Raw genomic sequence first — 16,631 nt, 5'->3', positions numbered from 1 at the left:
TGAGGCCCTTGTCTGTTGAGCAATGTATAGGAGGTAGACTTTTTGTTGGCAATAACCAAGGCACGGCCCAATGTCAGCGTCTTCTCTCTCTTTTGTGATCCTATCTTAACTGCAGCATGGATGAAAAAATTCATGGAGCTTGAAACAGTTCTGGCGGTTCCTCTTCCCTCTTCCCGTCCTTTTCCCCTGTGTGGGATCTGTGTCTCTAGCCCTGAAGCAGCCACATTGAAAGTACTGACACTGGGCTATGCCATCCTGCTTCCCCTGGAATGTTTCCTGCCCCCCCGCTTTCTCACTCTAGGTTCCAGAAATGCAAACTCATTTTTAGGCACAGACTCAATGTGAACTCTCTCTGTTCCTCCAAAGCATCAATTTATAGCAATTTCTACTATCCTAGAGTCGTTTGAAGGCATCCCCAACTTTTCTTGCCTACTTCCATTTGTTTTATTGCAACTTTCAACTTGCTAATTCTCCCCAGGGTAAATCTCAGAAAATTCCCCAAACAGCCCGCTCATTAGAGACTGATAAATAAGGGCAAAAAAAAAAAAAAGCTATTAGAAAACACATGCATAAGGTTTTGATGAATGAGTGGGACACCCCAGTAACCCAGGAACACATTCCTGCAAATGGCTGGATTACGCACAGAGAGTATTGATGAAAGCTGTGTACAGCTCCCTGGTGAGAAGGGGGTCCGGCATGTCCCTCAGGAACTCCTTCAACAAGGCAGCCACGTCATGAACGCTGTGCTCTTCCTCCAGGGACACGTCAACCCCACGGTCAAATTCCTCACGTAACTGGAAAGACAACGGTTCAAGTGGCAGTCTAAGAACACCATACCTCAATGTTCAGCGCCCAGCAAAAGAAGTGCTATGACATGCAGCATCTGGTATTAAGTTTACCCAGACCCCAAGAAGCAGGAGCAAACAACATGTCACCTTGATCTACAAAGTCTATGCAAACCAAGCCATGAATGTATATATATATATATATATATATATATATATATATATCTCACCCATTTCAAGCAACCATAAAGTTCTCACTTTTTTTAGTGATACTCGCACTGGGCACTTTTGCAGCACCTCAAGCACTTTCACCTTTTCTAGCCGCTGTTTACCAGAATAAAAATTAAAGGCAGAAAGAGAAACAATGAGTGAGGACACAGATGGGTAAATAGCCCTCAAACTAAGGAAAGTATGTTACATCAAGGTGACACTGTCATTTATTGGTCAAGAGAATGAAGTAGTAATCATCTAACCATACTATTGGGTGTTACAATAAATATATTTTGGTACTTGCTATGTGTGTGTATGAATGTATATATATATATATATATATATATATATATATATATATGAAATGAATTATTAAATAAAAGTATCTGTGGGTTTACTGTTAATGATGTAAGCAGAAGGGCTTGATAACGACATCCAGAAGGAAGGTTGGGAGGAAGAGCTAAGGGGTTATAGGTCAATTCTAACTGTGGGAGGGAGGAATTAATCTATTATACAGTGGTTTTGCATGTCAGCAAATTTACCATGTTGGAATTTTGACACTTTCTAGAAATACTCGACAAGAAAGCAAAGAGATATTTCTGCAAACAATGAAATTAAAAACCCTGATAGGGGCTTCCCTGGTGGCGCAGTGGTTGAAAGTCCGCCTGCCGAAGCAGGGGACGCGGGTTCGTGCCCCGGTCCGGGAGGATCCCACGTGCCGCGGAGCGGCTGGGCCCGTGAGCCACGGCCGCTGCGCCTGCGCGTCCGGAGCCTGTGCTCCGCAACGGGAGAGGCCACAACGGTGAGAGGCCCGCGAACCGAAAAAGCCAAAAAAACAAAAAAACAAAAACCTGATAAACCATTTGTGACTAAGCCTTGAAAGATGACAATAACGAAATAAAATCTGCCTTAGATTTGCCAGAGTAGCCTTATTAACATTTTCCAAGAAGCTTTCCTGCTTTCATCATTATACTCAGTCCTTTAGCGTTTATAACAGTAGGAAAACACAATAGCAAGAAGGGAGTCATAACTCTACACCCTATTTTCAGCTCGGACAGCTCAACTTCTCTTAGGTATTGTTGGTTCTCTGCTGTTAGAATAATTTTGTGAGTTCATGAAGGTACTCTAGGCAATAAACTTCTGTAAGTGTTCATGTGCTATGTCATTCATTCACCCATTCATTCAGCAAAGATGTACTGCACACTTACTGTGTATCCGGCCTTGTTACAGGTCCTCAAAATACGGTGATGAGTAAAGAGCCAAAGCCCTCCCCCTCCTCCAGCTCTCAGGCTGACAGATAGGTGATAAATTGGTAATCCACCAATGATTAATTAGCTCTTTATACTGTGACAATTGTTCTCAAGAAAAAGTGTAGGATGCTAAGAAGTGATATAACAAGATCAAATGGTGAGTTAGAGCATATTTCACACTTGAAATCTAACCACTAATTCTATGTATATTTTTGAGAATCCTTATGTGAATCTCCATGCAAAGGTTTTCCCTTTAGTGGATCCAGATATAACTGAGGAATAATTTCTGTCACTAGACACCTCGCCACCTGACAAGAATGCCTGTTGCTGTCCCGAATCGCGCATCAATTCCAGGCAACTCATCCTTAGTGTGCATCGGGCAGCCAGAATAAAGAAGGCTTCCATCAGCACCACTCCTAATCATGGTCATCTACACACACCATGTTTTTCTTCTGAGCGCACACGCACACGCACACGCACACGCACACGTACACGCACATGCAGAAAGAACGGATCGTGGGAAGAGCTTGGTCTAAACTGTGTGCTCCTGAATTAAACTTCTTAATCTCTCTAAGCCTCAGAAGAAGTGGGTGAAACGGGCCTGTCTCCCAGCCGGTGGGCGGATTCAACGAGACAACGTTGATGCAAATATTCTGCAATTCCGCACAGGTGAGAGGCCTAAGAAATGTTATTACTATGCTAACTTTCTTCCTGCTAATCCTACCGTGAAATGTTAAATGTTCAATAGTATCTTATGTGACTATCACAAATAAAACCAACCAACCAACCAAACAGAAAACATACTTCTTTTGAAAACCCCTTTTGTCTTGACAAAAAAAGAAAGACATTATGAGGAGACACTTATTTCGGTTAGTTTCAATAATATGAACAAATATCGTTTCTTCAGCTCCATCCAGCTAAAAATTATTTTCATTTGGCTTCATTTTTGAATTGCTGGGTTCCTTACTTCTTTCTGTTGGCACCAACAGAGGGAAAATAACACTTTAATTTTCTTTTAGCCAACAAGTGAATTCTTTTCTCAAAGGATGGTTTGCCTTTTCTGAAGCCGTCATGAACACAGATTCCTGCCTGATCATAGGAACCTATTCCTGAAGCTCTCATATCAAACTTCTTTTGCAAGAATGCTGCAAAGTGCAGAAGGAGACTGAGGGGTACAGTCCCCACATGGAAAATGAATTGGGGAGTCAATGGTACCATGGAAAAGTAATACAAATTATTTATTTTTGAGAAAGTAAAGCTATAAACATAGTATTTTAAAAGAAGAGATATTAATGGCATTACTCATATCGCATTTTAGTAAAAACAGGCGCTGTACAATTGTTTTCTATTTATTATCACTTACTGATCAGGCACTCTCCGAATCTCCTACATTTACAGTGTCAGTAAGATGCTTATAAATTAGTTTCATTTGGCTGTACATGCTGTGGGCACGTCCAGATGTTTTGCTTTCAGTTGTATGATCCTAACTCTTTCACAACCTTTCTGAGATTCTGAGTTGTTGCCTTTTACTTCTTGGGACTCAATTATACTATAATAGGTGGGAGGGTACAGAAAAGATATTCAGAAATGAATTTGCATGAGCTTGAACTTTGCACGACCTAATTCAACTAAAAGTCAGGTGAAACGTACAATATCATCTTCACTTTTCACTTACTTGTCTCACTCTCTTTTTTGAGCTTCCAACTCGGAATATCCCCACTGTCTGGAGGCCTGCAAATAAGCAAACAAAATCATCCGTCCTGTTTTGTGGCTCGAAACTGGAGGAAATCAAAATAGATATAAAAGGGAATGCCAGCACCACGCTGCAACATGCACGGCAGTATAGTAACTTGACAGCGTGCACTAATGCTTATTTATCCCGCACTAGATTCACCAGGTACCTAGAGGTTAGCCCTGAAAGTACCAGGATCATTTTACGTTAAATGTTTCTGATGAAAAAATTTTCTTGCGTTATTATGTATTTCCACACTTTCTCCATATGAAAAAAATAATGGAACATTTTCTTCATCATTCAGAATAAACATGAATTTTCTATGAATTTCCAGCCCTTTATCAATTTTAACAGAGATACTGCTTCTTTTACTGATCATACTTAAAACATGTACTTATTAAAGAAAATCTATAAGGTGCAGAAAAGTGTAAAAAATAATATACTTTAAAAAATACCTGATGCAGAAGTAATGACTTAATATTTTGGTTTATTTCTATCCAGTCTTTTCTCCATGAAAAAAAATATATGGGGGATAGAATGCTGCTGCTTTTACTCAATATTATGCCACAAGAATTTTTTATGCCAGTAAAAATTCTGTGTCAATGTCATTTAAAATGGATGCAAAATACCCTATTGCATGAATGTGCCACAATTCACTTCATATTCTCTGAATGACAATATAGCTCCCCGCAACATATATGCACTTGTTTTGATACCATAACTAGCCCTATTAGGAACAACTTTGTACATAGGTCTCAGTTTACATTTCTGATTCTCTTAAGATCAGGTCCTAGAAGTGGGATTATGGAGCCAATGCGTGAAAAAGAGTTATCCAGCCCCAAATGTCAGTAGTGCCAAGGTTGAGAAACCTTGCTCTAAAAAATTAGGTCTCTTAAAAGAAACATAATCTACCACAAATTAGAAATTTCAACAATAGTTCCTTAATATCATTAAATATCCAGTCAACGTTCACATAAGGTTCACAAACTGTGATAGGCTGGCGAGCCTTGTAGTCTCTTAATGTGTTTGTTTCCCCCTCTCTGTTTATGTGATTTCCTCGTAATTGGTTTGAGGAAGAAATAGCATTGATTTCCCACTGTAGATTTTCCCACTGCCTGGATGTAGACACTCTGTGGTGTCACTTATGTGTTCCTTTCTCCCCTTTATTTCCTCTAAAGAGATAGTTAGAGCCAGGGTTTTCTCTGATTCAGGATTGGATTTGGGGGCAAGAAGACTTCACAAGAAGTATTATGCACTTCCTTAAGGTGGCACAGAGGGTCTGAATGACTCTCCTTTCCTATGCAAGCCATTAGTCACTGCCACTCATGATCATTGTCTACGTTTATCATTTCATTGGTGGCTCATCTTCTCTTCATTTGGGATAATCAGTTACAAGGGTAATGCCAGATTGTAGCTGCCAGGGGTGGCTTGTAGCCACATGAAGAGAGCTGGTGTGAGAGTCCACAGACCATGAAACATAGTCAACACTCCAGCGATCAGACTCATGCTCTCATGGCAACATTTGCATCCTGAATCTACCTGTTCCTGAATCTAGATATAATATTCATACTTGCAGTATGTAAATGGGAATTTGGGGGGCTGCTTTGCTTAATCTGCTTTTATCTGGGTTCTTCTCTCTTGCCACGGAAAGAGTTCCGACTAGTCCAATATATAATGATATTGGAAAGAACTGAAATCTTTACAACATTATTTCTTTCCATCCAGAAACAATGTAGATACCTTAATTTATTTCTTAATTTCTTAATATTTCTTGGTAAAGCTTTGCAGTTTTTGTCACAGAACTTTCTTACTTCTTATTACAGATATTCTAGGTAACTATACGTTTGATATTAATATAAGTGAATTATTTTATTGTTATAGTACATAACCTATTATTGCTCTTATATAAGACATGGATATCTTTTTGTGTATTTATTTTATGGTCTTGCCACATTGTGTATTGTGTATAAGACTTTTAAAATTGGTTTTCTAGAATTTTTCAGTTAGAAACGATAATATCCATAAATACCCCATTTATCACTTTTATATCTTATGAGTGTTATCCTGAATTTCCAGAATAATTTGAGAGAATCATGCTGAGAGGCTAGTTATTGCTGACTTGCATGTACATCTCGGTGCTTTGCACTTGGGTGGAATTTTGCTTTCCATCTATTCTCAAAAGACTTGTGTTCCTTCCTTGTTGCTGCCATCAATTCATCTGCCTTATAACTGAGTCCAACCCCCAGCCGAATCTATTGCTTCTACCTCTCTGGCAGCTTGAAAACAGGATAATCAAGGTATTAGAATCAAATACAGAATTATCTTTCTTCATTTACAAAATGAGCAAAATAAGTATCCACCTCAAAAGTTGTTCAGTGATTCAATTAATTAATGCATATAAAATACTTAGAATTGTATCTGGCATCTACTATTATATAGGGAGATATAGGCCCTAACTGAACTAAATGAGGCTTTTTGTGCAAAACAGAAAACTGTAATATAATAGTAGGTCTTAGCAATTTTAATTTTGGCTGCATTTATTTTCTTGTTGGTCCGACGGTTTCCAGGTGGCTGAAATTTCTACATAAGTGAGATATCACATAAGGGCACTTTCTTCCCAGGTGGGACTATTCCTTTGCCTGGAGTCCTCCATTCTGTTCAGAAATGCCCATTTCTGTGTCACTATTTCCTAAATTATAGTATTTTCCCACTCAGTAAAAGTGACTGTGATTCCAAAAATAACTAGCTAGTGACTGATTGCTATAATTCCTATGTTTCAATTGATTATCACCTGTTTTAAGTTTTTTAAATTAATTAATTAATTAATTTTAGGTTGAGCAGATGACAGCCTTCAGACAGCCAATGCCATTCTCTGACATAAGCCTTAGGGTCATTTTCCTCAAAGAGAAGATACAATCTAGGCATCCAGTAACCTTGACTTGAGACAGTCACTGTTAAAAACAGGTGTCCATGAAAAAAGGCATAGATCTGGCAAAGAAATGTGACTTTGCTGTACCCTGTGCCAGAAATGGATATGATCACCTTTCTCTCCTTTTTGTCAGAAGCTGAAATGGAAACTAGAACCAGGGCACCTGAATCTCAGGCTTAGGGAATTCAAGTAATGAGGGCAGGCATAATAAGGAGGGGGCCCCACCCTAAAATCAGCCTAAATCCTTTAAGTAGAAGAGGGTTTGACTCTTTGTTACATTGTCTGGGGTTTTTTTTTTTTGTCGTTGTTTTTTTTTGAAATGTGTGCTTCGGGGAAATTAAGGATGCTTAAGGAATTTTGGCCTAACAGTGGAGAAAGCATTTGGGTGAAGCAAAAGTGAGGAAGGGTGGTGTACACGAATATATAAGATGGAGTCAAGATAACTGTCCAAGACCAATTGTTTTTGTTTGTTTCTCTCTCTCTCTCTCTCTCTCTCTCTCTCTCTCTCTCTCTCTCTCTCTTTTGTTTTGTTTTTGTGTGTGTGTGTCCAAGACCAATTTGGGAGAGAATGGAAAGGTCTTTGACAAATGTCTATAAAGCTAAAGTGAATCAAACTCTCTGCTACCCATTTCAAACACTGGCAAATGAAGTCTTACAAAAGAATTGTTTTTGAAATTTGCTCTTTTTTCATTGGTTTAAAGTGACCAAGATTAATATCTGTTTGAATTTGAACCTATCTCTTATTTTTCCAGAGCCATTTGGTCTAAACATCATGGAAACTCGGAACAGAATCAGGGCCTTGAAAGATCATGTAGGTTATCTTCTTTCCTTTAGGCCCTAAACTGCATTGTAACTATTTCCCCCACCCCCACCCCCCAAAAAAGTGAACTTCCCTGTTTCTTAGTAATCTTAAAGGATATGCTATTTTACAAATTACAATTCATGAAAATTTATTTTCAAAAAGAAAATACAAAGACATGCCAAGTTTTCTTTCACAAAAGCAGTTACTCAACCTGGCACTGCCTTTTTGCACGGTTAAAGTAGAACTTTCTCGTTTAGAATTCTTTATAGTGCTACAGTTCACTCTCTACATTCTTTATAGGGAAAAATTATAATTAGAAACGTATGAGTCGCTTTTTCTACCTCATAGTAAAGTTTAGGCTGAATTTAAATATTCATGTAAATTCTTTAGGCGCTAAAATCAACTAAAGAACTCTTTAGTTGCTAAGCTATCTTGAAAAATAATTCTGTTCAAGTAATACTGATTGAAACATTTACATTGTGTTATCATGATACGAAGTACTGGGAATTCAAAATGTCTAAGATATTTTTATTGATGTCCAGTTTACTTTCCAAGGAGAAGAGACAGATAAGAATGTACACTCATACACATACATATACATACTGAAATTTTGTATAAACAAAGTTTCAATACATATTACTTATATTAAGTCACCCATATGATATCTAGTGATTTCCATATATAATGAATTGATTAAGAGACCTGGACATATCCTAGTAATTTTTATAAAGCTCCACTTTTATTAGAAAGAAATAGATGAGAATGTCAAGAGTAGTTATGTCTATATGATAGCCTCAGAATTTGCTTTTCTGTTTCTTTTTTTTCCTCTAGTATGATGTGTATATTATTTTTAGAGTAAAAAAGCAATTACAGTGATGTATGTCATTTATTTCTCAATAAAACTGGAAAAAAATAAGCAATTATAAACTCTTCTCATGTCCATAAAAGGCATGCTAACATTACAGCAAACAAATTCAGATCGTAGACATGGCTGTTTGATGAGCCGAAAGTCTAAAGTTCAGCAAAAATTTTAAAGAACTGTAAAGTCAGCGCCTTAAGTGGAACTGAGTTCCCAAAACGGTCACGATGAAGAAATTTTAAGTGGACAGCTTTCCACAAAAATGCAAAGAGCAATATAGAAAGAAACCTATTGTCCGAAACTATGTATTTTCTATTCACTTAAGGAATGGTTTTCTAATCTATTTTTTTTCTGTAAGAAGCTGGACTATTATTTTTTAAAGGAAGCCTTGTGGAACCTCAATGTATAAAAACGATAAAAGTGGCTCTGCTTTGTTTGCAGGGGGTCCTGAGGATAGTCCCAGCCCGACAGACCTTGCCCTCCCCTCAATTCCTTGATCTCCAGGGTCACTTCTGAGGACTCTTTAGGGCTGCGGAGTCTGAATACCATCAGGTTGATTCGCGCCGCCCCAAATCTTGTTTAGCCCTACCGGGGCTAAGCAAACGCTCATATTTGTAAATTTTCTTTGCAAAGGAAATTTCGGCCTAGAGCCTGATCAAATGAACATAGAATTGGAATTGGGTGCTTGAATGAATGATGCCTGAATACATGAAAGTCTTTAGTACTTGACTGCTGACAAACAAGTTTGCGTACCATGTTTTTCTAGATGTTGACAGCAGCTGTCCACCAGCCTGGGGACCTGTCTGTAAATGGGATTCAGACTGAGTTTCTTATCTCGGGCTTTTTCTTTTTTACTTTGAGCTTCGGCAGGCAAGGAGAGTTGTAACGCTTCTAGCAGTCGAGACTGATTGTCGTCAAGATCGGTGATGGAATCCACTGACATTGCACCCTGCAAATTATACACAGACATGAACACAGAGTGCACACGGAGAAAATAAAAACAGCTTCCCCCAATGCCATCCAATAAATCCTTTTGCCCACGACCACTAATCACACTTGAAATAATACTGTTTAATTGTGCGGTTTGTACTTTAAAAGGCAGAAAGGTTAGGAAACCTCCACAGCACAGGGTAAGGTAATGACAGTTACAGTTTCAACAATAGACAACTTCTTCCAAGTGGAAGACAAGAGATGGCAAACATACAATTAAAATCTTTTGACCCAAACACTTCATTCCTTGAAACAAGAAAAAAATCACATACTTGACGAATGAGGTAAGGTCAGAGAACTCTTGTGAAAACAAAATAATAATTCAACTCTCGAAAGTAGATTTTAAAATAGGAGGATTTCATAAACAGTCTTAGTTTAGTTTTCCCCAAGACGTGACACAATGAACTTTATTAGGGGAATAGTCCCAGGAGACAGCTGTAGGGAAGGAGGGAAATGAGAAAGCGAAGTAAAGGCAGCTAATGAAGGGGGCACCACCAAGCCTGTGATGACAAGCCTGTGGGCCGCTGGGGCCCAACTGCCCTGGGGACCTGGGAGACCGTGCAGATCATGCACCTCAGAGCTATTCCTGCTAAGGAGTAAGGGAGCTGGGGGTATTTATACCACGAGTCTCAAGAGTCATTGATTAAGGACAACTTCTGGTAGGGGTAGGGAGGTGACATTAATGCCTTGCTACTTGCAGCCCGTCGTCTCTATGGGTGGGCGCCTCTGGCCATCAGAGAAAGCCCCAGCCAAGAGATGACGTAAGGACAGGTGGAAGGAGGGCTGGCACGCTAGGAATGGTAAAAGGCTGAGGGGAAGGGTGCAGGGCACCGCTCATGCCTGTACGGCCACCGCCCCATCTGACGGAGCAGAGAGGAAGAAGGCGGCTGCTAGCAAGGCCTTGCCGGAGGGGAGGGCATTTGGGAGGCCCGTTGCCTGGGCTCTAGATTCTCACAAAGCTCATACGTGGCATTTTGGTGTCACTGCCACACAGGCTTATATAAACAGTCTGAGAGACTGTGCCAGGATTGGAAGAACAATTCTCTTGTCTGTAAGGTAGAGAAAGTGATGGGGGTCTGAATATGCCAACTCAGCTTTAAACACAGTGAATCCCTGAAAACAGTGGTGGGCGGCTCAGGTGCCCCTGAGTCTTGGAGAGGTTCTAAATGTTGGAGGCTGATTGAGAACTGCGGATTTTAACTGGGAAGTGCCTCAGGTTTTCGGTTTGTTTTTTTTTTGCGGTACGCGGGCCTCTCACTGCTGTGGCCCCTCCCGTTGCGCAGCGCAGGCTCAGCGGCCATGGCTCACGGGCCCAGCCGCTCCGCGGCATGTGGGATCCTCCCGGACCGGGGCTACGAACCCGCGTCCCCTGCATCGGCAGGCGGACTCTCAACCACCGCGCCACCAGGGAAGCCCGTGCCTCAGGTTTTAACTAGGGCAGTAGTCAATGGCTGGAGGTGGCAAAGATTTGGGCCTTCAGGTGATAAGGCAAAGTAGAGATCTCCCAGTGACCTAGGAAGTTTCAGAGATGCTTATCACCTGACTCAGCTAATCACCAACCAATGTGCCTGGAAACTCATCTTTCCTGGATTGAAATTTGAAATGCCAAATAATAGCACAGTGCCTGGAACACAGTACTCACTTAATAAATGGTACCAGTATTGATTTGAAAGAGGACATATGCATGTGTGTGTGTGTGTTTCTACAGTTATGTTTGAGAAAAAAGCCATGTTCCGTTGGTAAAAAACAATCTCATTGCTTATGAAGACCAGCAGCAAGTTCACTTGGCCAGAAATAGTTCTTGGATGAGATGAAGAGATTAACAAACACACCTGGCCCTGCCCTCAAGCCTCAAAGTCTCATGGGAAATTCTGGTAACACAACAGAAGGTTACACTAGAGTAGGATCAGTGGTGATGTTGTAGAATGTTCTGGATATCACGGGTAAGCAAGGAGAGGCACCCTATATCTTTGAAAGGGGTCAGGGAAAGGCTGTGAGGGGTGTGTCAGGTGCCTCGGGGCCGGTGCAAATTCTCCCTGAATGGGGCTGTTGACAGATACCTGGACACAAACTGCATTTCCAGTTTTCACATGAGCCAAGACTCAGAGAATAACCTTAGAACGCTTCCGTTGTCCTGACATCGGGGTCAGAGCAAACACTGGTCAACTCACCCTCCTCCTGGCCCGAGGAGCCGGCTCCGGGGTACTGGGGGACGTTGACTCATTTGGTGTTTCCGAGGTGGAGCTGAGAGATGAGTTACTGCTTGAGAGTTCTTTGTTTTGTCTTTTATTTCCAAATGGGAGGAGGGAAGCCACAAAATCGGAGGCATCCTTCTGCTCGCCCCTCTGCGAGTCCTGCTTGAGTTTATAGGCCCGGTCGTTTGCAATGACTTGGGATAAGGGCATTCCAAAAGCCTGTGGGATGAACTCTGGAATCAAAAACCAAACATTCACTTTCAGAGAAAGACTGCACCAGGGGAGACTCTCAGTCATGTTGCAGATCAAAGGGCAGACAAATTCCAACGACTGCTTTCTGAAGAACTGATTCATCCATCAATATATGGAGATGACTGTTGAGTTTGTCAGAGTGGCTGAAGTTTCTATCTCAAGAAAGAAAGCTAGTATGTATAAAGAGCACGGGTTTTAAAAATCTAAGCCTCGAGTTTTTCTCGACGTATCTCAAGTATGTTTAAAGGAAATAACTTTACAGAGAAAGGTGACATTTTTTGACAGGATGAACATAATACTTCATCCTCATGAGTAAACAGTTTTACAAAATGTGTCTTTGATTGCTGTCTCAAGAGCCCCCAAAGCTTACAAGGCCTGAGAAGACTCTGTGTGTATACATTCATTCAACTGTCACTTACTAACACCTACTATGTGCCGTGTCACGGTATGCAGTGGGGAGTACAAAGCTTACAGAAGGTCCAGTCCTCGCTCTTGAAGGGTTCAGAGTGTGGGGTGAGGTGGGGACTGGAGAATCAGATACGTAAATAATTGTAATTGTGTCTATCATGTGTGTAAGAGAGAGATGCCAAAAATTACTGAAATTCAGGTAAGTGGCTACACTCTGAGGTTCCCAGTCAAAGAGGTTCCAACATGTGAAATGACAACTCAAGAGACAGAGGAGCAGCTTGGGAATAAGTTTGTTCTTTTTCTCTTTGTGTTCTTTGTTCCCGCATGCTGCCTCCAATTGCTGGGTTAGGGCTGTCACGTTCACGATGTATACCCAAGCCATTCTCCGGGCCACATGCAGAAGTGGATTCTCACCACTAAATATCCGGTGAAGAGCCCAGAATATAATTTACTAAATCCTCTAGTAAGGACAATTTTGGGGAAGGAGCATAATGTAGAAACCTACAGCTTTATTTGAAGATGTATACACAATTGCATTCTGGATCTCTGTAGTAAATCCACTTGTATACACGTACATTGTAAGCACGCTGACCCTTAGGGCCACGCATTTTATTGGTAATATTTTAAATTCATGCTGAAAAGCATTAATAATTATATTAAATGCATTATTTCTTTGAGACTCAAAATTACATCTCCTAGCAGCAGAAAACTGGAGTCTAGCCTCTCCCTTGTTTTTATAACCCTTATGAAAAAAACCAGAATGAGCAAAGGGAAAACAATTCTAAGGTTGAAAAAGCTAACATTAAATCAGGTGGAAAGAGGCTCTAAAAGGTTTTCCTCTTTGATCCACGGCAACATTCTGAACATCCCTGGGCTAATAGTCAAGTCTGCATTAAAAGCAGAAATGGCACTTGAGGGCTTCCCTGGTGGCGCAGTGGTTGGGAGTCCGCCTGCCGATGCAGGGGACAGGGGTTCGTGCCCCGGTCCGGGAGGATCCCACATGCCGCGGAGCGGCTGGGCCCGTGAGCCATGGCCGCTGAGCCTGCGCGTCCGGAGCCTGTGCTCCGCGACGGGAGAGGCCACAACAGGGAGAGGCCCGCGTACCGCAAGAAAAAAAAAAAAGAAAAAGAAAAAGAAATGGCACTTGAAAAGCCTGAACCTCTTGTTCTATCAAAACATGCAACTCATTTTGAAGTGAAAAATCAAAACTTCAGCATTTCGGGATTTTTCAGAGGATGCTTATCTTCCTCTATAAGTTTGTTAACTAGTCGGCATACGTTAATGCAAACAACAATTCAGGCATTTGTTTTGAGGGATCAATGTGGACAGTGTAGCAAGATCCAATACTCACTACTGATAAAAGGTCATTTCCACTACTAGCAAAATTAGAAACCAAAGGGGACACCTCAGGGTTTATTGTGTAAGTCAGTGCTATCTTGTCTATGGGAATAATCAAATAGTCTTCCTTCAAAAAGCTTGGGGCAAATCTAGGAACACGCGGATGGCAAGGCTGATAGCTACTCGGAATATACAAAAACTGTTGGTGGGTAATGATAGCAGAAAGGACACTGATAAATGTGTCAAGTGACCTGTGTCTGCTCAAGTAGGCATACTCACAGCAGGGATTTAATGTGACATGAGGACTATTGATTCCTCTCCTAGACATTTTTTCCACATAAAGGAAACCAACCAGACTCGGCTACAGATCTCTAATATCCTTGGAAAAAAGAAGCAAGATGGTTTCCTTTGGTATCTGTCATTGTTAATATCTAAAAGTCTGCCGCTCTACTTGTAAATTGGAGTAACTGAATAGAAATTAAACAGATGGAATACGTGAAGTCATTCTCCCCAAATGACTCTTTTATTTCTCTTTTCTTATTTCTGCTTTTCTCTAATAGGCTTTCTTTCCTGGCTGAGTTTATTTATTCTTTCAGTGGTAGTGTTTTGATCTAGTCTCTTTAGTTTCGCATTGCTGTCTCCAGAGAACTCTCTCACAAGCTTCAGAAAGGAGACAGATCTCCCTATGCTCTAAACTTGTGTCACAGTGTCTAGTCCCTGGAAAATTCTAGGCAGGGTTCCTTGAATGTGACTGCTTCTCAGAATACGGGTATTGTGAAATTGAGGACTCAGCCCAAGGCTGTTGAGCAAAACCCTCCTTTCTGTGTAAATAAAGTGTTGGGCACACATGCTTATCTGCGGGTTCAAAGCTCTTCTGCTGGGGAGGAGGGAACCTACAGACTCTGTGTTGACAGCAGCTAATAAACTCGATAGTGGGTTTTTCAAACCATAAAAATATTACCCAAGACTCAGTGTTCTGGGCCCAGGGACTGTGCGTATCATGTTCTAATCTATAGTATGTGTTTACTAAGGAGACTGCATCCCCTGCTGTCCTCATTGGTAGAGACTGTCTCCGCTCCCTCCCCATGACCCTCAGGGCCAGGAGGTGGTGTTCTGGTCGCTCAGCTGCGCTTCAGCTTCCGGATCCTCTCCCTCCTGCTGTGTGGCAGAAACCTGGTGCCACTGCCAGCTGCCCCTGCCCCCATGCTCATTGCTGTCTTCTATCATCACCGTCAGAACCCCGGTCTACCATCATCCCGGGAGACGTGGACGTCTACCCAAATGACCCATCTGATTCTCTGTCCTCACATCTCCTTGACTTTCTCCTCTCCTCTTACTTTTTCCTGCACGCTACCTTTTTCACCAACTCCCTCGGTCCCAACCTGGACCTATCCTCAGCAGAAGCGACTTGGCCCCTGGAATCAGGCTTCCTTCCTCCACCGTGGTCTCACCCTCCCACCCAAAGTTCATGCTTTACACTGCAGTGTGGCAATCCATTTAAAGACACCGTTCAGCCACCCCATCCTTAATTCACTTTGATGGCGTCTCAATGTTCTTAGCATGCAGACCGGAAGTCGTGCTGCGGCCCACCCAGTCCTGTGCGAGGTGGCCCCTCCTATTCCTCCCTGGAATCACACTCCCCCTGTTTCTCTCATCTCCAGTAACAGCACTCAATACATTTTCTTTGAGAATTTCTGAAGAGTGATAACTGATACTTGATGTTTCTACTGTTACTTAACATGGCACAAAATAAAGCTGTATCAGCTATTCCTACGCAGTGCCACTTCACAGCTCACATATATTAAGCCATTTGGACAGTGAGGAACAATAAAACGTGGCATGTGATATAATTTCGGCACAAAGAAAGGTGCTAGACCTGAACTATCAGCAGAGTTTATGTTGATAAACTTTTCATCATCTGAAAATATCCTGTAGACAGGGGACCTAGCTCTCAGACTTAGGCCACAGTGAAACCTATTTCCCCTGTGCTCTGATTAGGAACCACAACAATTGGCACAAAGTAGCCATTTTAAAACCTTTCCCCAAGAGTGATTCTTTTTGACACAAGAAAGAAATTTTCTGAAGTTCTGAAAGTTTAAAAAATACTTTTTGGATGCCAAGTAATTTAACTAAGAGAAATGAAGAACCTTGGAACTGTTCTGTATGAAAATATGTTTTCTGAACCAGCATCAATCCTGAATTACTTTCTGTATGGAAATCAAAAGTCATATGGGCACCGCTTAAGTGGCAGGAGGGACACAGAAGTGTCACATGTTCTGCTGTATATTATGTTAAGGCAATTAAATAAAACACAGGACATGATTCATTCTGATTGAATCAATTAATATAGCAGCATATCAAACATTTAATGAATCGCTTTATTGGGAGAGCAATTCGATGCTAAAAAGCTGCTCCTATTTATTTTTAGATGACCTAACCCAAGAAGTCATCTAGAATTTCCTGTTTTCCTTCTTTTACTCTTGGATTCAAATGATTGTCATTTTTCACACGTGCAGCTGTTATGAACCCCAATGCTAATATTCAAATGGAAGAAAACAATGTGAAATGCTCACAACTATGCGAGACCTGCACACTGCCTCATCACACCCCGGTTTCCAAGACATCCATGTAATGGATGTGTGGACACACAGGACTTTATGTTCAGAAAAGATGCCATGTAATTAAGCTTCACTTAAGCCTAGGACATCATCTTTTTTTTTTTTTTTTTTTTTTTTTTTTTTTGCAGTACGCGGGCCTCTCACTGTTGTGGCCTCTCCCAATGCGGAGCACAGGCTCAGCGGCCACGGCTCACGGGCCCAGCCGCTCCGCAGCATGTGGGATCTTCCCAGACCGGGGCACGAACCCGCGTCCCCTGCATCGG

The 16,631-nt window shown here is 41.4% G+C and overlaps 1 protein-coding gene across 1 annotated transcript in view; it reads right to left on the bottom strand.

The window, feature by feature from the left end:
- Positions 1-16,631, bottom strand: part of ARHGAP6 (Rho GTPase activating protein 6) — a 484,034-nt gene that overhangs the window by 39,473 nt on the left and 427,930 nt on the right. Inside the window, exons 4-7 of the mRNA XM_007455063.1 lie at positions 11,729-11,985; positions 9,321-9,516; positions 3,921-3,976; positions 644-794 (exon numbers count right to left, since the gene is read on the bottom strand). Of these exons, the coding sequence (XP_007455125.1) occupies positions 644-794; positions 3,921-3,976; positions 9,321-9,516; positions 11,729-11,985 (660 nt within the window). The remainder of the gene's footprint in view (positions 1-643; positions 795-3,920; positions 3,977-9,320; positions 9,517-11,728; positions 11,986-16,631) is intronic.

This window comes from Lipotes vexillifer, unplaced genomic scaffold (genome assembly GCF_000442215.2).
Source record: "Lipotes vexillifer unplaced genomic scaffold, Lipotes_vexillifer_v1.1 scaffold431, whole genome shotgun sequence".
Lineage (NCBI taxonomy): Eukaryota > Metazoa > Chordata > Mammalia > Artiodactyla > Lipotidae > Lipotes > Lipotes vexillifer.
Note: the sequence above shows the minus strand (reverse complement) of the source record. Positions and strands in the feature narration are given on the sequence as shown.